Source organism: Toxorhynchites rutilus, chromosome 2, assembly GCF_029784135.1.
Source record: "Toxorhynchites rutilus septentrionalis strain SRP chromosome 2, ASM2978413v1, whole genome shotgun sequence".
Classification (NCBI taxonomy): Eukaryota; Metazoa; Arthropoda; class Insecta; order Diptera; family Culicidae; genus Toxorhynchites; species Toxorhynchites rutilus.
Window position 1 is genome coordinate 236321246 of NC_073745.1, and position 26418 is coordinate 236347663.

General features: G+C 40.2%; 1 protein-coding gene across 2 annotated transcripts in view; it reads right to left on the reverse strand.

The window, feature by feature from the left end:
* Positions 1 to 26418, reverse strand: part of LOC129771308 (uncharacterized) — a 267638-nt gene that overhangs the window by 67918 nt on the left and 173302 nt on the right. For both annotated transcript variants that reach the window (XM_055774829.1, XM_055774828.1), the window contains one exon: positions 20550 to 20649. In XM_055774829.1, the coding sequence (XP_055630804.1) occupies positions 20550 to 20649 (100 nt within the window). The remainder of the gene's footprint in view (positions 1 to 20549; positions 20650 to 26418) is intronic.

The window sequence follows — 26418 nt, forward strand, 5'->3', positions numbered from 1 at the left end:
CTGTTTCAATAGAGGTTTTGTCAGACAAATTACACTCTCGGGGTCTGCCGCCTCTATTGAATAATATGTTATATAACTTGCTTTGTGAGAAACATTTGAACTTTTCTCACGGAGATTCGGCAGTAAGTCGGTTCTCTTACATGGGCCTCCCCCAGGGCTCATGTTTAAGCCCCCTTTTGTACAACTTCTATGTAAGCGACATCGACAATTGCCTTACACAAAATTGCAGCCTAAGACAACTTGCAGATGATGGAGTGGTGTCTGTCGTAGGATCAAACGAATCCGACCTGCAAGGACCCTTACAAGATACTTTGAACAATTTTTCAACCTGGGCCATTGGGCTAGGGATCGAATTCTCCACGGAGAAAACAGAGATGGTGGTTTTTTCTAGGAAGCATAGACCAGCAAAACCAAAGCTTCAACTTTTGGGTAAACCGATCACTCATGCTATGTCATTCAAGTATCTTGGGGTCTGGTTCGACTCCAAATGTACTTGGGGGGTCCATATTAGGTATCTGAGTAAAAAATGTCAACAAAGAATAAACTTTCTCCGTACAATTACCGGCACCTGGTGGGGAGCCCATCCCGAAGATCTTATAATGTTGTATCGAACAACTATTCTCTCAGTGATGGAGTATGGCAGTTTCTGTTTTCAATCAGCTGCCAAAACACACCTCATTAAACTCGAGCGAATTCAGTATCTTTGTCTCCGTATTGCGTTGGGATGTATGCCCTCAACGCATACCATGAGTCTCGAGGTTTTGGCAGGCGTACTCCCACTAAAAGATCGCTTCAATTTATTATCTCTTCGGTTCCTCATCCGGTGTAAGGTTATGAACCCATTGGTGATCGGGAATTTTGAGCAGCTGATCGAGCTAAATTTTCACTCCGGATTCATGAGTTCATATCATGAATTCATCTCCATGCAGGTTGATCCTTCTTCGTATATTCCCAACCGTGTTTGTTTTCCTGACTACATCAATTCCTCTGTGCATTTTGATCTGTCCATGAAACAGGATATCCATGGATATTCAGATTATCAACGATCGAGGATCGCTCCAACGATCTTCGATTCAAAGTATGGGGGTATCAATTGTGATAATATGTACTTTACTGATGGGTCCTCTATGAATGAGTCCACAGGATTTGGAGTGTTCAACGAAATTTTTAGCACCTCCCACAGTCTTCAGAATCCTTGCTCAGTGTATATTGCTGAATTGGCAGCGATATACTGGGCGCTGGACAGCGTCGCCTCACGACCTATTGAACACTATTACATTGTAACGGATAGTCTTAGCTCTGTCGAAGCTATCCGTTCAGTGAGGCCGGAAAAGCACTCGCCGTACTTCCTTGAGAGAATACGAGAAATTTTGAGTGCTTTATCCAGACGCTGTTATGTCATTACCTTTGTCTGGGTCCCTTCACATTGCTCAATTCCGGGTAATGAGAGGGCTGACTCATTAGCAAAGGTAGGTGCGATTGAAGGCGACATTTACCAGCGTCAAATCGCCTTCAATGAATTTTTTTCTTTAGTCCGTAAAAATACCATCGCTAACTGGCAACGCAAATGGAACGAAGATGAATTGGGCCGGTGGTTTCACTCGATTATCCCTAAGGTTAGCCTCAAACCGTGGTTCAAAAGTCTGGACTTGAGTCGGGACTTTATTCGCACCTTCTCCCGACTCATGTCCAATCACTGTTCGTTAGATGCGCTTCTCTTTCGTTTCAATCTTTCCAGCAACAATCTCTGCGTCTGTGGTCAAGGTTATCACGACATCGAGCATGTTGTTTGGTCGTGCGAGATGTATCTTGTCGCCAGATCGAATTTAGAAAACTCCCTTCGGGCCCGAGGAAGACAGCCCAATGTGCCGGTGAGAGATGTGTTGGCTCGGTTAGACCTTGATTACATGACCCAAATATATGTTTTCCTTAAAGCTATCGATCTTCGTGTGTGATTGTACCTATGTCCTTATACCCTCCTTTTCATCCATTGCGAGCGATTGGCCCCCATGGTATAAACAGTAAAATAAGTTGAAATGTAAATATACAATAGATTTAAGAATCGAGTGTGATCATCAACATTGTAACAATTCCCTTATATCCCATCCCTTTCCTGAAAGATGTCACCCTCTAAACTCGAGTAAACCGCGAGTAATCGGTTTTCCACCTTACTAACCATAGTGTTAGGAAAATTATTTATGTATAGTTTTAAAACATATACTTAAGAATTCGGCTCCTTTAAACTAATGTAACTGAGCCTGTAAAAATAAACGATTTATATATAAAAAAAAAAAAAAAAAAAAAAAATAAGCGAAACTTGTCGAGGGCACGGCTTTTGCTATACGAAATGGAATTAACATAACCAGTGTTTCCCGGAGCATGGATTCTCGCGTATTATGCATCAATCTAGAGCATGACGTTCGAATTTTAAATATTTATGCCCCATCTGGATCAAGTAACCGATCGGCGCGTGAAGAGTTTTTCAATCAAACCGTGCCCAGCTTCATGCAAGATTATCCTACCTACACTATATTGCTGGGAGATTTCATCTCCATAGTAAATCCAGCTGATGCCACTGGAATATCAAATATGAGTCCGGCCCTAAAAAGATTATGTGAAAGGCTAAACTTTAAAGATGTGTGGAGAGAATTCAACATGCAAAATGATTACACTTTTGTGCGTGGTCGGTCGATGTCAAGGATCGATAGAATCTATGTCACTCCAAACTGCTTACCCAATGTACGATACTGCAAGTTACAAGCGAACAGTTTTAGCGATCACAAAGGAGTTGTTATGCGCATTGTACTACCTATACGCATACAAGGAACTCATAGACCCTTTTTTAGGGTGAATAAGCATTTACTGTCTGATCAAAATATGAATGAGCTCAGATATAAATGGGCTTACTGGACACGACAGAGAAGGCATTACGCAACATGGACGGATTGGTGGTCTTCTTATACCAAAGGGAAAATTGCATCGTTTTTCAAATGGGAAAATTCTGTCGCTATTCGGACATTCAACAACACAATATGTTTTTACCACACATGCCTGAAAAATTCATACGAAAAGCACAAGAATCAAGACTGCACACCAGGGGGCCTCCGTAGCCACATTGGTTGCGCGTTCGCTTAGTAAGCGATCGATCGTGAGTTCGAAACTCAGGGCCCTCATTGACCATCTTTGTGTTGTTACAGAATAACTACGTCCACGCAACAATCATCAGCGATGGAGATCGATCCACGGTCGAAATATGATCGATTCATCCATACAACTGCTCTGCTCTGCAAGACACATCGGGCTGCTGTTCTATAAATAACTCAACAATGATCAATCAACTGTCTCCGCTGTCCGGTCTAACTGGATAATGGAAGAACAGATAGAAAACTCTTACGCCTAAATGGCTGCTACTGTGTAAATGTGTACCATATGGAATGGTATAGAAGGGAATACTTTAACGCCGAAAAATGGCAACTGTGTAATGTGCTAATTATAGATATGATAAATATGTGACATGTACATGATTAAAATTCGGCTCTGTTACAGCTAAAATGCCAATGAGCCTGAAATAAATAAATGGGACAAAAAAAAAAGACTGCACACCAGAAATAAATAAAATCAAAGCCATAATGTCACTAAAACAGAAAAAATTCACAAATAGCAGGAAGAACACTAGTCTTCGTTTTCTTGGAGGAGAAGATGTTTCCATATTTCAACTGGCAGATCAAGCTAAATATTTCAACTGGCAGATCAAGCTGGCAGATCAAACTTACAGGATGGAATAATAGTTCTAGTCAAAAAAAAAAGGTGGAGAGAGTAGCATCAGCTCATTGCGTCCGATCACTTTACTGAATGTGGACTACAAAGTACTGAGTAGAGTTTCGAAGCAGCGGGCGGAAAAAAAATGCAACAACGTTACTTTCAAGTCACCAGAAGTGCAGCAATGGAAAAAACACGATATTCGAAGCCGTCTGCACAGTCAGGGATCATAAAGGGTGTGTCACATCAAATTGGATCACGGAAAAAACGCTGTAGGAATTTTATTTTTAGGAATTATATCTTCAGCTTTCGCTTATAATCAGATAAGAGTGTATAGATCACGTTGGCCATGCTTCACTGTCAATTTTTCGTAAATTTGGAAAAATGTCGTCGAACGAAAAAGAGCGTCGTGAATTAATCCTGTACACTCATTTCGCGAATCCGGAGTTGTCACATCGGGACATCGGTAAGATGCTGGGAATCGTCCAATCCACGGTCAGCAGAGTACTAAAACGATACTTCGAGAACCTAACCATCGACCGGAAGGTGAAGAACGGCAAAAATGATCACAAGCACGTAGTTAAGCAGTTTCGACGTGATCCGAGAAGTTCGGTCCGGGATGTCACCAATAAGCTGTATTTGTCAAGTTCATTCGTCCAGCGGACCAAGCAGCGGGAGGGCCTGCGTACATACAAGGTTCAGAAGGCTCCTAATCGCGACGAAAGGCAAAACATGGTGGGGAAGACGCGAGCCCGGAAGCTGTACACCGAAATGCTGACGAAGCCGCATTGCCTGGTAATGGACGACGAAACCTACGGCAAAGCGGACTTTCGTCAGCTGCCGGGTCTGTTGTTCTTCTCCGCAGAGGACAAATTCAGCGTTCCGGAGGAGATTCGTAAGCAGAAACTATCCAAGTTTGCCAAAAAGTACATGGTGTGGCAAGCGATCTGCTCTTGCGGAAAGCGGAGCGCCCCCTTCGTGATGACCGGCACGGTAAACGGGCAGGTTTACCTTAAGGAGTGCCCACAGAAGCGCTTACTACCACTATTGAAGCAGCACGAGGGCCCGACCATCTTCTGGCCGGATTTCGCTTCGTGCCACTATTCAAAGGACGTGTTGGAGTGGTACGAAGCCAACGGGGTCACCTTCGTGCCAAAGGAAATGAACCCGCCCAACGCGCCGGAGCTTCGCCCAATAGAGAAATATTGGGCGATTATGAAGCAGGCCCGCCGGAAGAACCCAAAAGTTGTCAAATCGGAGGCGGACTTCAAGAGAAAATGGATTTCTGTTCAAAAAAAACTGCAACCTGACGTTGTACAGAACCTTATGGACGGGGTAAAGAGGAAGGTGCGAGCATACGGGCTTGGGCTCGAAGTATGAATAAAAAGAAAATGCCAAAAGTTGTTTAATAGTTTTTATTTTACTGTCTAAAATTTTCAAAAGGATCGGTCTACTGGGCGAATTTCTACAGCCTTTTTTTCGTGATGCAATTTGATGTGACACACCCTTTATTGATCTATCCAACCAAGAAAGAAACGGTGGAATCATAGTTGCATGTGACCTGAGTAATGCATTCGACAGAGTCAGCCGTTCATTTCTTTTGAAAAATATGAGAATGATGGGCTGCAATAGACAGTTTGTTGATCAGTTAGAAAATTTAGCTATGAAAACCAACTCTCAGCTGATCATCAACGGTCAAGTTACCGAACTATTCTCGATTAAGAAATCGGTACGTCAAGGCGACCCCTTGAGTGTGCTGCTTTTCGTCAGCTATCTGCAACCTTTGCTGGACAATCTTGCTGAGATTTGTAGCGCTACAAGAGAATGTCTTCTTCTTGAATGGCGTTAACGTTCCCTGTGGAACTTTTGCCGTCTCAACGTATTCATTAACTAGCGTCGTTCATTAATACTTGGTTGAGATTTCTATGCCGAATAACACGCCTTGAATGTACTCTAAAGTGGCAAGCTCTAGAATACGCGTGACCACAGTGCAAGCCGGAAGAATTTTCTTTGACGAAAAATCCCCCAATCAGAACGGGAATCGAACCCGAACACCCGGCATGATAGTGTGGGACGCTAACCACTCGGCCACGGGTGCACTCCAAGAGAATGTGTGATAGCGTATACAGATGACATCACTATAATTATTCGATGCCCTTCGAAAATTGATCGTATCATAACATGTTTTCAACAGTTCGAGAAGGCTGCAGGAGCAAAGCTAAATATGAGAAAAACTGAGGCTATGGATATTGAACCAGGGTTACAACACTGGGAAAGTTTCTCGAAGAAAGATGAAATCAAAGTTTTGGGAGTACAGTTCAAAAACAACATTAAAGACACTGTCTGCCTCAATTGGGATAAAATATACCACAATATAAATTCACTTATATGGATGAATCGCCCGAGAATAGTGAACATCAAGCAAAAAGTTGTGTTGTTGAACACATTTATCTGTTCTAAAATGTGGTATATGGCTTCAATATTGCCTATGCCAAACAGATATGTTGGAATGATAAGGAAGAAAATTGGATTCTTTTTGTTGGCAGGTGTTCCAGCTCAGCGTGTTAGGATGACAGATGTAGTGCGACCAAAAAAACATGGTGGTTTGGGACTCCATTCACCAAATCTAAAAACTAAAGCCCTTTTGGTTAATCGCTATATCAGAACGAGATCAGTTTTGCCGTCCATGGAATCATATTTCCAACTCCAGCAGACCTACTCCACATGTCTGGAAAAATATCAACCACAAAAATCTGACCTCAGACGAGAAATCCGCTTACTTTCTACTAGTGCATGGAAAGATACCACATAACGATATGCTGTACCACCAGGAACGGCGACCAGATACTAATTGTGACTTCTGCGGGGAGAGAGAAACCTTGGAACATAAATTTACATCGTGCCGAAATATAAATCAATTGTGGGAGCACGTCAAGACAGTAATGGGAAGAATATTTCAGCAAACTGGAATTAATTTCAAAGATTTTCACTATCCAATACTTAGAGGTAGAAACAATGAAGAAAAAGCAAAAATTATGAAAATATTCATAAGTAATATTATGTATTTTTTGGAAACTCCTGACGAAAGTAAAAATAATGTTACATTAAAAAGCTACTTTGATATGTATACACAAAAATCTGTAAATAAAGCAATATTGATAATCAAAAAAAAAAAACAAGTTCAGTTTGAAAATTCGAAGGTTACTTTTTTCCCATACATCCATTGCCACTCTAATGATCACGCTACTGAAAAAATAAAAAAATACGGGTCTAATGTTTTGGAATAAAGAACAAAACTAGCACTTTCACGAAAATCTGAGAACCACTATATTGGTTTGGCATGGAATGGCTGATTTCGAGTTAATATTGAGAAAAAATCCAAAAGGGGGGATTTCGGGTGAAAAACTCAAGTGCTGAGTGATAAAAGACATTTTGAGGAACACTTTCATTAAAAAAGTTTTGCGGGGAAATGCTGGGCAAGTTTTACAAGTCCATCCGAAGCAAAACTAAACTTACAAGACTTACTTCATCTTCAACTCACTTTGTGTGGAGTTAACACATACTACAACCAACCGAATTTAAGGAAACATAAGGAGTCAAAAAAAAATTCGTTCAAAAACTTTACCAAAACACATGATAGAAAAACACATGCGAAACTGGTATCTTATCGCGTTGCCAGAGCAATGATGCGCGCGCGGAATGGGGTGATACACATGATCCTAGATGCCTTGAACATCCTAGAATAAGGGATTTTTTTTTGTTTTTATGCAACTTCATTTTTTGGGGTTTGGCCCCAAAAGGAATACTCAGGGAATAAGTGATAGTCGCACTAGGACTTTGCATACCTTCTATAACTAAGGTATAACTTACTTTACTTTACTTTACTTTTTTACTAGTTCCTTGCCTTTTTTGGTTCAGCAGACTAAATCTCGTTAGGCATCATAATACCCTTTCGAAGAATCCGTAGTTTTCGCTGAATTAGTATACTGCATCGACACAGTAAGTTGTCCAAAGTTTCAGAAAATTGCAGAAACGACAGTTATTATCTGCCAGTTTTCCGATTTTTTAAAGGTAATACCTACTGGGACAGTTTCCGGTCAATAGACCGGTTAATGTACTCAAATATGCTTTATTCAAGCTGAGTACGCTGCATGTTATTCTGTTACAATGTGTAATGAATAATTTGGATTGTCTTGGTGTTGGTAGAGCCCTCCAGTTGGCTTAAATCGTCGATATTTCCCAGATTTTGAGCTCTGATTTCATGCATGATGTAGATAATCCACAAAATGGCTCAGGTCTAACGAGTTCAGTTGAAGATCCTAATCTTGCTAAGAGATCGACTTTTCCAATACCTTCTACACCGCAGTGGCCAGGCACCCAGTATATATTAACTTCGTGAGTAGCAGCAAGTTGGACAGAATATTCGCTTAATTTTTCAATAGGACCTATCTGTTTTGATCGATTCTCTTCATTGACATTTTCTTTCAATTACCACGGCCTTGCAGACAGACTCTACGCTAGTGTTGCCACATAATTTGAGCAACGAGGTTCCCTCCTACACTTCTAGTCATCGAACAGATCAGGAAACGCTTTTACCGCTGAGTTATTAACGATAGAGAATGTCGATAAAGAGAAACGATCTAACCAGATAGGTCCTATTGAAAAGTTAAGCGTGAATACATTTCCAAACTAGCTTTGAGAGTGGTGGTGTCACTATAAGAGTTGTTGGAATGGCTGGGCTAAGCAAAAAGCTACATGAGCTGAGATGTCTATCGTTTTCTCCTTTTCCTAAGATCATCCTTTCTAAATATTGCGGTGTCTGTGTGTATCGTTAATACGAGTTTTTTTCGCCAAAGAAAAAATGACAGCTCTGTCATCCGAACTCTAAACGTGATGGCAAAAATAGTGAAGCTACTTCGTTCAGAAGTGTGCGCGTTCAAAGAACGATACCTCGCCGCGAAAAACGACATCGTGCGGCACTTTGTGGACGCCGGATACGCCCGTTCCGGCATATACAATATCTTGGCACTATTGGACAACAATTAGAGCATTGAAAGAAAGCCCGGTGCACTTGGCACACAGCAATGTAGACACTTGGAGGTTGGTGCGTGTCAGGAAGCGAAAGTCCCGCCACTGGTCTCGGAGATGCAGGCAATGACGCAGTGGCAGCGACTGAATAAGATGGTCAAGTCGATTTTACCGTCGTGACGTGGCGATGGACAATGGACGACGAGACCTATCTCACGCTGGATGGCAACGACTGGCAAGGTATTTCATATTTTACTTCCCCCACGAAGGAAGAGAGCTCCGAAATGATGAATATTTCACACATCAAGCTCTCCAAGAAGATGCTGCTGTGGTTGACGATCAGCGAGAAGGGGATGTCAAGACCGCTCTTTTTTAGCTCCGGACTGGCAGTGAACGGGAAAATTTATAGTACGAACTGCCCGCCGGAAGTTGCGTCGTTCTTCAAGAAATAAGGTCGAAGTCGCTGTGTTCTGGCCGGATTTGGCGTCGGCCCACCACCGGCGATCGTTATAGAAGATGGAGCAGCTGAATATCGATGTGGTACCCAAGTCGGCGAACCTGTCTCCAGCTGCGTCACATCGAGAATTTCTGGGCAAACCTGAAGCGTAAGATCTACTTCAACAATTTTGTCACGAAAACTGAGAATAAATTGATAAATATAACGAAGAAACAACGAAGAAAGAAAGAACGCATGTTTTCGTCCGCCATTGCGAATGTTCCGGTTGATTGCCGGAAGGCCGCTCGCAAGGGCGTAGATTTTTTTTTGCAAGTAAGCTAATATAATTACCTTACATGGGAAATTTTTCCAACTCAATTATCTGTCTTAGTTTTTTTTTATCCCCATCCGAAAAAAGTCCTTAGACGTTAGGCTACCTCATGCTAAAGCACCTTGCTGTGTTGTAAGTGTTCAATGATATTTGGATACGTGGCATCACCCCTATTATGTGGAAGACTGAGATCGTTATACGTTATACCCGTTATACCTAAGTCCAAAGAGAAAATCTAGTGTCAGTGGAACCAATGTTAGTTGGAGTTCCGCTCTAGAAGGGGAGTGGAAAGCTACCTAGACATTACTAAAAAACTTTCAAAGTAGCAGTTGGGGATTGCCTCTCTAGTGAGAAAATTACTGAAAACGGAGTACCCCAAGGTGCAATCCTATTGGTCTCTTTTTTACTGGTTGCGATAAATTCGATATTCAATTTTAACTGATAGAGTGAAGGTCGTCCTCTATGCGGATGACATACTTCTAATATCATCAGGCTTCTGGCAGAAATCCAGGAAATGATTCTAAAGCGCAACTAAAAGTGTATCGATGTGGACAAACGAAGTTGGGTTTATGATTTCTGGTGAGAAATCAAATATTCTGGCGATAAGACGACTTGCCAGGGCCGCTCAAAGAGCTTCGATATTTATGAATGGTAAATCCATTCCCGAAGAATATAAGGTTGGATCTGGACCTTTCTAATCGCACCATTCGACGAAGCTTGGTGGAACTGGGCCTGACTTCAGTTTGTTATGTTATGTTATGCGGGAGCCTTGAAGAATCCATGCTGAAAACGGGACTGGAGGATAACCTTTTGGGAATCCTGACGTTGATTGTAGAAGTAAAGAGATTTAATGATATGAGCATTAATATTAGAAACATACCCGCTTTATTCATTTGTCATTTGAATACGTCGATTGCTCATATTGTCTAATGTCAGATTATAAAAACCTTACAACATTGATTGATGAATCGAGTGTAGAATTGAAATAGTTGTTTGATATTACAGATCGATTTATATTCAAAGAAGGAATACTTACAATACTTTAATCAGCTGTTGATTGACGAATCGATGGTTGACTGCTGACCATGTCGGTACTTATCTGGTTTTACTACCAGCCCTCGTTGTTTCGAAAAAGCGTATCATTGGTGAGTGACGTTACTCATCTGGTTTATCTACCAGCCCTCGTTGATTTGGCGTAGTGTTTGATTGATGATTGCGATTCTTTGTTGCTTAAAGTTGTCCAGATAACTTAATTGAAGAAGTTGACTGGCGAAATTAATTGATGTGTATTTAAAGATCGGAAACTTACAGCAGATCATTTGCAGGTTGATGAGTTGATAATTGGTTGAAGGAGCTTATTGAAGATGGTGATTTAAATGGTGAAATGAGATCAACAATTGTTTAATAATTTGTAGAATTATCAGTCAAACCGTGATTGAACATGTTGGTTGAAGAAATCAATCGAGGTTTATCGAAAACATTGATTGATATGCGTTTGAAGATTCAACGCTTACAAAAACACGATCATTCGTTGATTGATGAATCTATGGTTGCTTGAAGAAGGAAATCAAAAGAGTTGATCGATTGCATTGATTGATGAGATACGTCGGTTGAATGCTGACCATGACGATGTTTATCTGGTTTATTTACCAGCCCTCGTTGATTCGGTATAATGCTTGATTGACAATTACTTTTTTACTGACCAGGACTATGCTTATCTGGTATTACCACCAGCCCTCGTTGATTCGACGAAATATATGACTGCTGACAATGACGTTGCAAATCTGGTTTATTTACCAGCCCTCGTTGATTCTACGAAGTATTTGATTGATGATTGACGATGTTTATCTGGTTTATTCACCAGCCCTCGTTGATTGCTGACTATGACATTAAACATCTGGTTTATCTACCAGCCCTCGTTGATTCGACGAAGTTTTGGATTGTTGATTGACGATGCTTTTCTGGTTTATCTGATACCAGCCCTCGTTGATTCGATAAAATGTTTTCGTTTAGGACTACGTTTCTGGGACCTGCGGGGAAGAATTTTCGTTTTCAATGTGTGTAATCATTTTGGCACAACATGTTAATCTTAGATCGTTACTAGTACCGTTCGTTTTGTGCACTTGCACGGATGTGAACGGGATGTAAAGTCTATTTTATTTCAACCAAATATTTGTACAGTTACTTGCAGTTGCTTTTCTCGCCGACAGCCGACACAATGATATGCACTTCCTCTTGAATATGAGCACGGTTCGATCGAAAACAGCTGTAAACTCTCTCGTTTGCTCGATTTTCGAGTTTTCATTCTCGTTGCTGTTATTTGTAGTTGTTGAAGAGTTGAAAATTCAAAAGAAAGCATCAATCAAATTTCAAGACGGTCCCAGGAAAATGCTTTTACATATCTGTTCCGAAATATTCTCGAGTGCTATAGTGCAAACTTCTTTGCCTTTTCCCAACCGTCCCCTCATGGTGTCTCCAAGCACGGATAAAAAATTAAGTCTGGATAGTCAGTATTGTGTTGTCAGGTGGGAATCGCTGTCACTTTCAAAATAGCCAGAAAGTGGGTCACAAGTAAAGTGGTGTCAGCTGGCGCGTTGGCATGACAATTTTTCTCTTTTCGAGCAGATTTTTCGCGTCTGCGAATTGTTCGCACAATCTCTTGAACGACGTTTTTTGGAATGTTTGCTGTCTGTCGAATTTCTAACTATTTTATTTTTATACAAAAAATATCTTTGGAAGTGAGGACCGACACTGACATTGATCAAATGCTCTCGATGCGGACTGAATGAAAACTTAATTATAATCAATTCGTTTAATCATTGTCATCAGACAAAATGTCCTCATCTATCTGAACAGGATTTTTTTACTAATGCTGCTTTGAATCTTCGGCCATTCAGGAATAGATTTTCATACAATCCATTTATTCTGATGTGTTTCTCCTAGACTAGCCCTCCATTTTCCAATGTACTCCAACGCATTAACGTAAAAGTTTTCACCAGTGTTAATAAATTTAGCCTCCTGTATTTCTCCTGAACCAACTAGACTTCTAAGAACATACCAGAAGCATCTCCCTAGTCAAGAATACTTCTATCAAAAAACATGTTACACATCATCACTACGTTGCATTCTGAAGACTGTCTAGAACTCATATATCCACATATCGTCTTTAATTTGACCTCACACAGGAAATTTTATCTGGTCCAAATTTATTAGGGAAAGATCGACTGATATCTCTCAACAGTGATATCTATTCCAATCGAAAACAATTTAAATAAACTTGAATTTCAGCACCCGGCACGTTAATATCTAAATTTTTATTTTGACATTTCTACTTCTGTTCGAATTTTCTTCGAACAGTTTCAAATAAGTCGATCGGAATACGCAAAACGTTTGGAATGGAGAATACAAAACTATAACTCGAACGAAACAACAGTTTCAAACGATATGCAAATTCGAAGGAATGCAGAATCGGGGTGAATGACTTGTATACAGAGATGCCAACTACATTTTTGAAAAAGATCGAATAATTTGATTAAAACTGGGAAAAGCTGAAAAAAATTGAAAGAAAACTGAAAAAAAAGCTGGAAGAATTGTTTTTTGTTTAATTTCTCCGAATTTTGTTTAAAAAAATTAGGTCATACAGTGACAGTGTCGGTATGTTAGCATTGTCCGGTTAGTTTTATAGCTAGCTGACCCGGCAAACTTCGTCCCGCCCAAAATTTATTTTTCGTTATCACATCCACGTTTTCTTTTTAAGCACACGTTCATGGGTCCAATCGCAGAATTGTTCATTGATTGATCTTCTAATCTAACTTTTAAAATTATTTTTTACTATAAAATTTCAGTACTTCCACCAAAACTCGACATTATAATATCAAATTATTTTCAGACACAATTCCCGTGCAAGATTTATCATCCACTTGCAATAATATGTTTCTCCGTTACATGGAATAAATGTTTGATACAGAAAATATGATAGAATGAAGACAGCCCTGAATCGGATAATTCCTTTCTCGAGTTTTGCTCTTATCAACACATTCGGCGATCCATTTTTATTTATATAGATAGAAGACGATATAGGAGTGCGTTTTATCACATTTAAATCTATTTCCACTTTCGAACGAAGATCTAATTCGTTACCGCAAACATCAAATGGACTAACAACGCTTGGCAATATGTAATTGTAGAACACATGCGAATTGAATTTTTCGAATTTTCCTATTTTCCTTCAGAGTTTTCCGAAAATTTTCAATTGTCATGTTTGGTTGAAATATGTGCATTATTTTTATGGGACCCCCTTTCCTTTCCAGAGGAGGAAGGGGTGTCATACCATCATAGAAACATTTCTCGTACCCAAGAACCCTCACATCCCAAATTTGGCTCCATTTGCTTGATTAGTTTTCAAGTTATACAGAAATACCCCCATGCCCTTAGAGAGGGGGTAGGCAAACATTCGGAAGACTTTCTAGTAGGGAAACAATTAACACATGCTTCCTTTCTATGACATTAGTTGGATCAATAATCGTCATGTTGATGATCAAAGAATCATCGAAGTTAAATCGTTTCAGAACTTGTTTGCAGAGTGGAATGTGAAAACTAAAAATATAATGTGGACGTCTTCGACAAAAGTTTCTATGTTAATAAGATCTAAAACTTTGTCCAATACAGTGAATCGCTATCTTGACTTTAAACAAAATTAGAATTGGTTGCAATTTTCTCAAAGAGAAGATGAAAAAATTGTTGTTACGAAAACATTTTTCCAGTAACAATGCCTTTCGATCTAAGGGTGATTAGTTGGAAGTTGCATGTTGGAAGAATTTTAAAAAAATAGTTTTTGAGAAAAATGAATTTCAAAAATTTATATTTTTTCATTGTAATTTGATTTTTTTTATGAAAATTTAAATGTCCTTCTTCTTCTTCTTCTTTTTATTTGTTTACGGAGACTTTAAATCTAACAATTCATTCGTCTCCGTAAATGTCCTACATTTCATCTTTTGGTTTTGGTTTTGAAATCTGTGTTAGGGAGACATTCCAACTTGCAAAAACGCAAACGAGTACAAAAGTACTCGTTGATTGCATCTAATTTGCTATGCTAGTTTCCCCAGGCTCCATGGTTCTGAAGTCTGTGTTAAGGAAACATTCCGATTTGCAAAAGCCCAAACGAGTACAAAAGTACTCGTTGATCGCATCTAATTTGCAATGCCAGTTTCCCCAGGCTCCATGGTTTTGAAGTCTGTGTTAGGGAAACATCAATTCATTCCAGCGATGGTACCTCGATCGTTGCGCAATCATAAGTGAGTGGATTTCCGAGCGACACTCGCTTTTATACCGATTGGTGTGATTTCAATAGCCTGTTTTGAAAGCAATTTTAAGGCTATTGGAACAAGTTTTTGGATCAACTAGTAACAAGTATATAACGCCTAGACATTTTATCTTTCGAATGAAGTGTATATCATACCATTTCGTTCAGTTGTTTTGGAGCTATTAACGCTCAAAATCTCGTTCTCCGGCATAACGCTTTCGTTTTCGAAACTTTGAACTCACATCCCAGTATAGAAATGAAAGACGTAGTCCTACGTAGAAAAGACGGGTGGGTAATGTCGGGGACATAACCGGAGTGACGTAGGACTATACAAAGGGGACAGCTTTTGTTAAATATATATTTTAAATATATTGTTTTATTTTCTTCTCCTACGTGAATACCTAACTATCTACCTGAAAAGTGGATTAGTTTACTGTTTACTCTTTATGAATATGTTGATGGTTCTGAAAAGAACCTTTGGTGTTGTGTTTTTGTTATCACTCGATATTCCCATCTTGTTCGGTTAAACCTTCCTGTTTAGCTATTGTGTTTGCCACTCGCCACAGCTCTCACAGTTGGAAAATTTCTTCCTATCCAGCTTGTGACATGTTTTCAGTAAATTACATTTAATGCGACGTGCCGGAGAAACACTTTGCCACTCACTGAAACTAATTATTGCCTTGATGAGCGCCGAACCGAAGCTGCTCTGTTCTTGATGCGGGTTTTCTGATTGTCGTGAGCTGCTTTGCAAGCCAACTCGAGCACTCCGACGGCCGAAAATCTATAATCGCTGTTAGGTATACTGGTGCTCCGGCACCAATCCGTTCGGCCTAGTTACCCTTGCGGAGCAATCAGTGAATGCGACCAACAGGGAATTGGAGACCTGCACGGTTCGAGTGAGACTTTGCCTTTCCCTTAACTTGTCCTCCTTTGTTACGTCCACGATGCCGATGCCGTACAACCACACGGGTTTACTGTTTGAAAGAAAATAAGATATTTTTTGGGGTCTGTGCGTTTTATACTCTAGCGGTACACACTCACAGGATAGAGACAAATCGGCAGACTCAGCCAGAGGGGCGAGTCCAACGAGACGAACGAATGAGCGTTAAAAGGGAGCGATGGCAAAAAAATACATTCATTACGATTTGTTCGCTCGTTGGATTCACATGCAGGCTAAAAAGGGTCCTTTTCAGGATCACAAAATTATCTTCAATCTAAAGAGTTTATTGTTTTGTTATCACTCGATATCCCCATCTTGTTCGGCTAAACCTTTCTGTTTAGCGATTGCATTTGCCACTCGCCACAGCTTTCACAGTTGGAAAATTTCTTCCCATCCAGCTTGTGACATATTTTACAGTAAATTACATTCAATGGCACGTCGCATTACCACCACTCAGTATCGGATTTGAGGTAATTTTAACCTGTAATTGAACATTTGCGATGACAGTGGTACAGTGTCGACTTTCAATGTGGGGTCATAATTTGGACCCCGAACTCTATGTTTACAAAAATGTCCAACTAAATATGTCGCATTACAGGTCCGTCCAATTAGCTAAACGTCGAGATAAGTGTAAATACTGTACTTTCAATCTAGATGCAATTTAAGAATTGGTGAAAATCAATAAGCTCAGAACAACTGCCAAATTCACATACTCATCAGATCCTGGCAAACAAATTATGAAAAAATCAATTTGTGTTTTATTATTATTTTGGATATTGTTTTAGAAAGCATTGAACTGTATTTCCTAAACTCTTTTTTGGAAGGTTTAATGGCCCTGAAAAGCGCCTTGTTTTATGGAATGGTTCCAATTTAGAAAACTCGTACTCGTGGTTTTGAAAAAAAAACATTTCAAACGCCCTCGATGCCACCTTGTTCTGGATTTGCCACCAAAGCAGTTTGTATAAAGAACAAACTTTTTTCTTCTACTACCTGATGCCGTTTTGCGATTGCGTTTGCCACTCGCCACTCGCTGCAACTGCCTGTTGTCTTGATGTCCACCGAACCGAATGTGTTCTGTTCCGAATGCGGGTTTTCTTATCGTCGCGAGCAGCTTTGCCAGCTAACTCAATCACTTCGGCGGCCGAAACTATATAATGCCGGCTAGGTGGACTGCTGCACTGGTACTAACGCGCTCGGCCTAGCTACCCTTGCGGGGAACTCCAGATCAACACGGTTCGAGCGGGATTGTGCCTTTCCCTTCACTTTTCCTCCTTTACCATGTCCAGACATGGCTGCTTGGGTTGGTTTGTTGATGTGTTGTGATGCGAACCGATGTGGTGTACGGTTTGAATGAGAATGATCGTTACGGAAGGAAGGAAGGAAGGTCTTGTATTATAGAGACTTTAAACTTTTGCAGTTCATTCGTCTCTAGCCTTGAGAAAGGCCCTTTGAAAACTCTACTCTATTTACTCCAGCGCTACCACCTCCTCCCTCTTGCCTTGAGAAAGGTACTCGATCCCTCGCCGTCCAGCTCGTCCAGCAACGATGTTGTCCAGTCGGTGTCCACACAAAGAATGATCGTTACGGCAGCGGAGCGGGGACTTTTAAGCTGACTGGCTGGCTCGAGAATTACGCATGTGTGAGACTGCGACCAATGTTTCGTTCATTTTTTTCTTTTTCCTTTCCAATCGTGATTCTTTTTCGCTGCTGCTCTGGTTGCCCGTTTTGGTCGGTACGATTTGAGGAGCACAAAATGGACCAATCAAAAATGGGCACATAGTGCATTTTGACAATGCTTGATATTTCACAATTATTCAATTATTTATCTCAAGAAAAATGAAATGTTATTCGTTATGATAGATGCGTAGATATATTTCCTATCAATTGATGCAAAAACCTTTGCGATCTATTGAGAAATACTTGAGTTATAAGCGTTCCAAATCTTGCATTTTTTCCTACTTGTTCAGTGCCTAGATTTCCATTTCACCCCCTATATCTTCCGGTTAGACGTAGTTCTACGACAAAAAATAAGAAAAAAAGTTGTAGGAGGTTGTGTTCAAGACACAACCGTATTGTTGACGTAGAACTACGCTGTAGTTTAATTCAAGTCGCTTGTTTATAACTGCGGATATTATTTTATAATGCTACGAAAATTTTGAAATAACCATTCTACCAGTTTGGTCGCCCTGAAATGTTTCTTTTAATGCAGAATCATTTGACGATAATTGTTTGATGATTCATTCGTGTGCTGGCAGAACAATACATGCGCGAGATAAGCGCAGTCCTGTCATCCTTAGTGCAGAAAGTTTTGCTACTGGCAAGCGAAACCAAATCACATACAAAATTCCAGAACGATATTTACTTTCTTGGTGACTAAATAAACAAAATAAACTTTATATGTTAATCTCAACAACCTCGAAAAGAGCAGCACTGTTTCATTATGATCAAGATTAGCGCAAATGCAATCCTAGTTTAAAGCAGTTCTGAGACTGACACGCGAACCCCAATAAATTAATAATTTATTATAACTTCTTGAATAACTTGGTATTCCCCAAATAATTTTTTTGGTGCACAACCTTGACACCTGCTTCACCATAGCGTCAGTTCAATGCATTGATGCATTGATGCCATGCAAAACCAAATCACTGACAAAATTCCAGAACATTTATTTTCTTGGTGAGCTGACGATAGCCTAGTTTGATTATTTCTCACACAATTGTGTAGTCCAGAACCTCAATGCAATGGCCTGGATGCAAAGATTGCAATGTCAGAAACATCAGCGAGTGAGTAATTTGGTCGCGTCCACAGCTCAATCCGAAACGAAGACATGTGATGACGCAAAACAAGGAAGAACAAGCGATATCAATTGCTTTGAATACAGAACGAGACTGAAAGTTTACCTTTTTTCCTTGCTTGTTGAATTAGATAGACTTTGAACTTCTTCAGTTCATTCGTCTCTAACCTTCAAAAAGGCTCTTGGAAAACCTTACTTTATCCATCATATTACTCCTCCTCCACCATTGCCTTGAGAAAAGTATTCGATCCCTTGCCGTCCAGCTCGCCCAGAAACGATGTTATTCAGTCGATTTCCTCACGAAGAATGAAAGTTTGCCTCAGCGAGACCAACCGTTCATACTCTAGGCAAATATTCCCCTTCCTTCTTCTTTTCCTTTGTTCACGGAGACTTTACACCCTATGGTTTCCCCTTCGTTGCTCGTCAATAAGTTGCTCGTTATTGAGAGCTCTGTTCGGGAAAGTACACAAATGGACAGAACAAATGTATGAGGAAATGGGAATGCTTCCAATTTTCATCAATTTAAACCTAATACAGACTATGGGATTGTAATGTATAGCATATCAAACAAATCTTATGGAATTTCCGATTAGTTTGGTATGTAAATCGCCAAAATCAGTTCGCTGCAAAAATAGTTATTAATGTTAACTTTATTTCATAAAAACGTGACCTGTTTTCCGATTTGGCACCCTTAATGAAAGACGTAGTTCTACGTCAAAACACTCTGGCCCTTTTCAAATAATAGTCTAACGCTTTTTCGAAGATTTCAAGTATGCAAAATGCTCAAATGGCCAATGTTTTTACATCCACATCGTTTCACTGCTATCTGAGATGGTGCTACCAACTGCTTAGATGAGTTGGCCTGAAATTCGTATTCCCACGTCAAAAAATCATTCGCTAGTATAATTGAATCATACAGGGTTCTCCTGAATAAAAACAAATGAATTTTTAATCACAATAACTTTCATATTTATTGTTCTTCCAGATTATGCAGTCCGACTATTATGGTGATGAATTAAAAAAATCGTTAGAAGAAAGGACTCGTTTCAATTGAAAGAGGGATTTAACCAGGAAGCGTATGTTTAATTCTCATCACGTGCATTTTCTCCGACGCCCCATTGTTAGCTTATATTGAAAATCATATGGGTCTTGCACAGCGCCCCATTCTACAATAGCTATTCAAAATAATACATCACGAAGGCATTTCATTAACTGTAGCCGGAGGTATGTATCAGTTCACAAAGAATAAAAATTGATGAATGTGACAATGATCGTTGTGTGCGGAAACGAAACTTCGGACACTGATTATTATGGATCGCGTCACAACTTTAATTGAAATCACAATGAATAAACTAATTACGGAGCAATCGAACCGATTAATAGCGTCGTCATCGGATGAGCGGATTTTCAATTAAAATGTTGGTGAAAGCCCATTAAAAATTAACCACCGAATTGTATTCTTAATTAATTGGATGGTAGGTAATTATCGGGATGTGTCACCTCAGCCTGCCATTCGAAGGTTGGAAGCTAAAAAATCGGCCATTATTTTGAAGACTCTCTATAATTTTCCTCACCCGGATTACCTGTGAATGGAACTTTTCCAAGCTACCAACAAAATTTGCTGATGGCATAGCATGAAAATCAGTCATTATCTCAAAATCCCTTCTATATCCCCTCAGCATGATCCACCGGTTGGATTCCCATTAATCCGTGGCTTCACCCGGAAAAAGAAAGAAAGTTCAACTAACCCGTCACCCACGCCACTACGACCGAGTTCTCACTTACCATGTCGGAGAGTGCCATTGTCGCTGCCGGCGAGAAAAGCAAACTATTCAGCAAGTTTCGCGCAGTTTTTCGAGTGTATCATGTCATGCTGCTGCTCGGGAAGGAAAATGGCAATTTGGGTTTAGATTGAGTACGTACGAACTCTGCACAGCTCACAATACTCCAATGACTTACCAGTTTCGGGTCGCTCTGTAAGCGGTAGCGTTTCTCGTACTCGCGGGAATAAATTGCACAAAGTTGCTCAATTTCCATCAGATCCTTCGCCAACAGGAACCTGGATGGGAAGAGATGAGATGGGGAAGCAAAGAGAAGAGGTACACATCAGTGGATTTCAGTCGGTTTATGTGGCATTAAGTGCGCTGGCTGAAGTACGAATTTTTCGCATTGAATTTCGACCACTCGAGTTTAAATTTCAATTAAGCTTCGTAAAATCATTCTCGTTGCCAAAACCATAGATCAACCTGGTTTGTACGAATTTTTTAGACATTACAGTGCTTTATTGAATTAACAGTTTTAACGTAGAACTACGTCTTTCAGGAAGGTTGCCAAATCAGAAAACAGGTCACGTTTTTATGACATAAAGTTAACGTTAATAACTATTTTCACTGTGAACGAATTCTCATGATTTGCATACCAATCGAATCAGAAATTCTCTATGATTTGTTTGATATACTGTACATTACAATTCTCTAATCTCTAAACGGTTTACATTCATGAAAACTGGAAGAACTTCCTTTTTTCCAATACATTTTTTCTGCCGATTTGTGTGCGAACCCCACCCGTATTTTGAATGCTTATAACTCGAACATTTCTTAACAGATCGGAAGGATGTTTGCATCAAGTGATAGGAAATATTTCTGCGCGTGTATCACAATTAATAAAATGTTATTTTTCATGAGATGAACAATTGAATAACTGTAAAATGTCAAGCGTTATCTAAACGCACCAACTTCCAAGACTTCAAAATCGATGTATCTGTGGAAGTTCGCTTTGCAAATATACATGCAAGTTGGGGGTATTTTTATTCCCACCGAGCTGTGTTTCCCTAACACGGACTTCAAATCAATGTGCCTGCGGGAATCCGCTTCGTCAAAACATCCAAGTCGGGGGTATTTTTTTCCCACTGAGCTGTGTTTCTCTAACACGGACTTCAAAATTAATGTGCCTGGGGGAATCCGCTTTGCAGATACATGCAAGTCGGGGGTAATGTTTGGTGTTGAGTACTCACTTTGTACTGAGTTGCGACGATTTGCCTGGGAAAATCGTCATTTCAGATACTAGAGGTGAATGAACTTTCGCGGTTCGAGAACTACGTAAGCATGAGATGTGCAATAATTTCAGAGGGAAAGATTAAATACAATGATCGTTTGACAATGTTTCCGTTCAAATATTTTGGTAGTCCTAGGCATCATATCAAAGGTAAAAGGGCGTTCATCAAATTTATCTGTTAAGAAGAACATAATCTATTACAAAAATTTCGATGCATTCTAAAATAATACTCGAAGTGGTAAACAAGTGGATTCCATAATATAATTTTGTAGTTCTACGTCGAAAATATGCAGTCGTGTCCTAGATACAACCCCTTACAATTCTACAGATTATTCAGGCTATACAATTCTGTGTCATTCCGACATAACGTTTGCATTAAAAAATGGACAAATGTTACCATGTTACAAACGCCTCACAATGTGAAAAACAAAATAAAACTTCCAAAATAGCACTTACTTTGTGTGGCGTTAACACATACTACAACCAATTGAATTTTGAAACTGACAACAAATGCAAATTCTGCGTTAAAAATGCTTCAAGAAACATAATGAGCCAAAAAAAATTCGTTCAAAAATTTCACCAAAACACATGTAAGAAAAACACGCGCGAAATAGTGACACTGGCGCATAGTGGTCCCTCAGAAATTCTAGGTGGCATTAAATAGAAAAATGAATGGAAATGCCTTGAAATTTGGTGTCGGGGGTTTTCGAAGGTGCTGAATCTATTTTTGAGTCAATTTGAAATTTTCGGAAAAAGACACGTGTGGGGTGTCTGAATATATGTTTTCAAACTTCCTGAAAACGTTTTCAATATTCTTTTTACCCAAAAGGGGGGTGCAGGGAGAGGGGATAAAATTGAAAAAAAATCGAAAAACACGAGTGTGGTATCAAAATATTTTTGGCATTTTTTCGCAAAATGGTCGAAAGTGGCCAAAAGTCATAAAGGAAAAGTGTAGAGGGGACCCTAATAAAGACATTTTGTTATAAAAAACTTTGGTGGTATTTGGAGATTTTTTGTAGGTCTACTTTTGTATAAATTCAATGTAGAAAATGTACTTACTTTCATACACTCATTTCACTGCTTCAATTTTTTTTAAACTTTCGTCCTATAGATACACTATATCTATAGAATAGATTCAAGAATTGAGTGTTCATCAACATTGTTACAATTTACTTATATCCCATCCTTCTCCTAAAAATATGTCACCCTTCTAAACTCGAGTACACCGCGAGTAATCGGTTTTCAACCTTACTAACCATAAATGTATGAAAATTGTTTATATATATATATTTTTAAAATCATATTTAAGAATTCGGCTCTTTTAAACTTAAGTAACTGAGCCTGTAAAAACAAACGAATTAATAAAAAATAATTAAACTAGAAACAGAATACAAATTCGAAATCAGCATAAAGTTATCTATCCAGAACACCATTACATTATATTTTAACGTATTTTGTAGCACGTGCAAAATTTGAAAAACATGCGTGTTTATCGCTACAGTGAACCAGTGTCAAACACTACGTTGCCACGTCGTTATCGCAACGAAAATCGTCACGGGCACTGTTGCCATATGTGATACTAGATGCCTTAAAGGTTATAGAACAAAACTAGACAATTCATTCGGTCAGACATTGTTGTTTATTTTTCTATTTAATGCCACCTAGAATTTCTGAGGGACCACTGTGCGGCGAGCATGCGAAACTGGTATCTTATCGTGTTGCCAGGGCGATGATGCGCGCGCGAAATGGGGTGAAACAAGTGATCCCAGACGCCTTGAACTAAGGGACTATAGGATTTTTTCTTGTTTATGCTTCATTTTTTGGGGTTTGGCCGCCTATTTTCTCAGGGATCACTGTGCGTCGTTTCGTACCAGCCGGATTCCCGATGAACGCCATTTTTGCAGGATAGTTGTCCGACATTCTTGCAACATGTCCTGCCCAGCGTATACTTCCAGCTTTGATCACTTTCTAGATACTGGGTTCGTTGGTGAGTAGCGTGAGCTAGTGGATCATTTATTATTATTATTATTTATTCATCTTCGCTATAAAAAAGTAACGCACAGACAAAACTTATCAGTTAATTTTAATTTTAAACCAATTTTTGATCATTCCAAAGTCAAAAAAATCTGAAACCTCGTTAAAGCGATTGCATCAGACGTCCATAGGATTATTCATCCTATATAAGGTGCGATGGTTTGAACGACGGAAAAAATCTACTTGACGCGTCACTCGAAGAGGAATGTTGAAGCTTATTTTTCCAAGTTTGTCAACACAATCGACGTGGTTTGTCAAATTCTGTATATCTATATAAATAAAAATGATTTGGTGTCCGTTCCTCACGATTTAACTCAAGAACGGAGCAACGGATTTGAACAGTCAGTATCAAGATTGATGCCTCTTAGTCTGCGTCAGGTTTATATGTCAAAAAAAGTTATGAAATCCATTTGGAAAGTTACATAATTTAGAAGTCATTTTTTAGCAAATTTCGTATGGAAGTTTAAAAACTGGTAAGTCATTTTTAGCAAATTTGATGATTTGATTTGAGCAGTCAGTATCACTTTTGATGCGTCTTAGTCTGCGTCAGGTTTACATGACAAAAAAGTTATAAATAAAAATGATTTGGTGCCCGTTCCTCACGAATTAACTCGAGAACGTAGCAACGGATTTAACAGTCAGTATCAAGTTTGATTCGTCTTAGTCTGCATCAGGTTTATATGCCTAAACAGAAATCATATACCACGAATATATATAACGTACGGGTTGTAAGGTAGTTCGCCTCCTCGTGGTGCATCCTGGGTAATGCTAAATGAACTACAAAAGCCGAGCGTCTGTATCCCAGGTTAGGGGTGGCTCAAGCAGCGTCTGTCTCGGAGTGAGCGGCTGAATATGGAATGCGGTTCCCGCCAGCTAAATCTAAGATGGCAGTACCATCGCGGGATAGTGACTTTAGGCCAACAACCTACCGTCTACGAAACAATAAAAATGTTACAGAAACCGTAATAAGACGATCAACTGAATTTTTGGCAACGACCTTTGGCATGAAAACACGGACACGAACGGAACATGGGCAGAGCAAGCTGGCCCAACGGTCTAGGACAGATGAGCGAAAACGGAGCTGTTTGCTGAGTTTTGTGGCAACAATAACATGGTCATTGATTGATCGCCCTTCCCTCACCGACCAGCGCATAAGATCACCTGGGTTTCCCGGGATGCCTGAACAGAAAATCAAATTGACCACATCTGCATCAGCCGAAAGTGGAGAAGGAGCCTCCTTGATGTCCGCAACAAGCGCAGCGCTCACCTTCACATCGGTGAGATACGCTTACGTGTCGCACGCGTCCAACGACGCGAGGAGAAAATCGGATGTCGCTACGACGTCCACCGGTTGGTGAACCCAGAGGTGAAAAGGGCCTTCGTCGAACAGCTTGAAGGCCGAGCTTCTGAATTACCACCCAGTTGAAGAACAATGGACAGGCATCAAGAACACTTTTACCACGACAAGTGTTGAAACTCTCGGTGAGCTGCGTAGTGGGAGGAGAGAATGGATGACGGATGAAACCTGGAGGATCGTCAATGAACGGAGAAAGGCGAAAGCCGACATTGGGCACACGCGCACTAGATCGGCTAAAGCAGCTGCCCGTCAGCGTTACGTTGATCTAGAGAAGACAGTCAAACGATCTTGTAGACGGTAAAAGAGAGACTGGACCAACTCTTTAGCCGAAGAGGGAGGAATAGCCGCCGCCAATGGAGATATCCGCCTATTTTGTACGATATTTCTCGCCGCCTTAGTGGTGTCAGGACAAATGCCAGAATGTCGCTGAAAGACCGAGCAGGTCAATTAATGGCAGAGCGTACAGATCAGCTCAAGCGTAGGACTGAGCACTTCAACGAACTCTTCCGAGTTCCAAGCGAGGATGATCAACAAAACCCGCAGCGTACGGTACCTACAGTGCTGCGCATTAACCGCGTCAACTCCGCGGTGCCGTCATTAGCTGAAATAGAAGCGGCAATTAAGAGCATGAAATCCAATTAAGCGCCAGGAATAGACTGCATTCCTGCTGAAATGCTCAAAGCTGACCCAACAGTGTCAGCGCAGATGTTGTATCAACTTTTCACAGAAATTTGGGAAACCGCGACTTTTCCGGCCGACTGGATGCAGGGCATTTTAGTAAAAGTCCCAAAGAAAGGAGATCTTTCCGAATGTGGTAACTGGCGTGGCATCACGTTGTTATGTGTGACTCTGAAAATACATAGCAAAGTTACCCTTAATCGGATACAAGAGAAGATCGACGCTTCTCTCCGACGACAGCAAGCCGGATTCCGTGCTGGCCGATCATGTGTGGACCACATCACCACGCTCCGGATCATACTGGAGCAAATCAACGAATTCTAGGATTCTCTCCTGCTGGTGTTCGTTGATTGCGAAAAAGCGTTTGACCGACTCAACCACAAAAATATCTGGGATGCACTTAAGCGTAGAGGAGTCCCGGAGAAGCTAGTTCATCTCATCGAAGCACAATACGAGGCATTCTCGTGTAAAGTCCTACATGATGGTGTCTTGTCGGAACCTATAAGGATTACTGCTGGAGTGAGACAAGGATGTATATTATCGCCGCTACTCTTTCTCATCGTAAAGGACGAGATTTTAGGTGGAGCTATTGACAGCAGACCGAACCGAGGATTACTGTGGAATCCTTTAACCATGGAGCAACTGAACGATCTTGATTTGGCCGACGACGTTGTCTTGCTCGCCCAATGTCGAGCGGGTATGCGG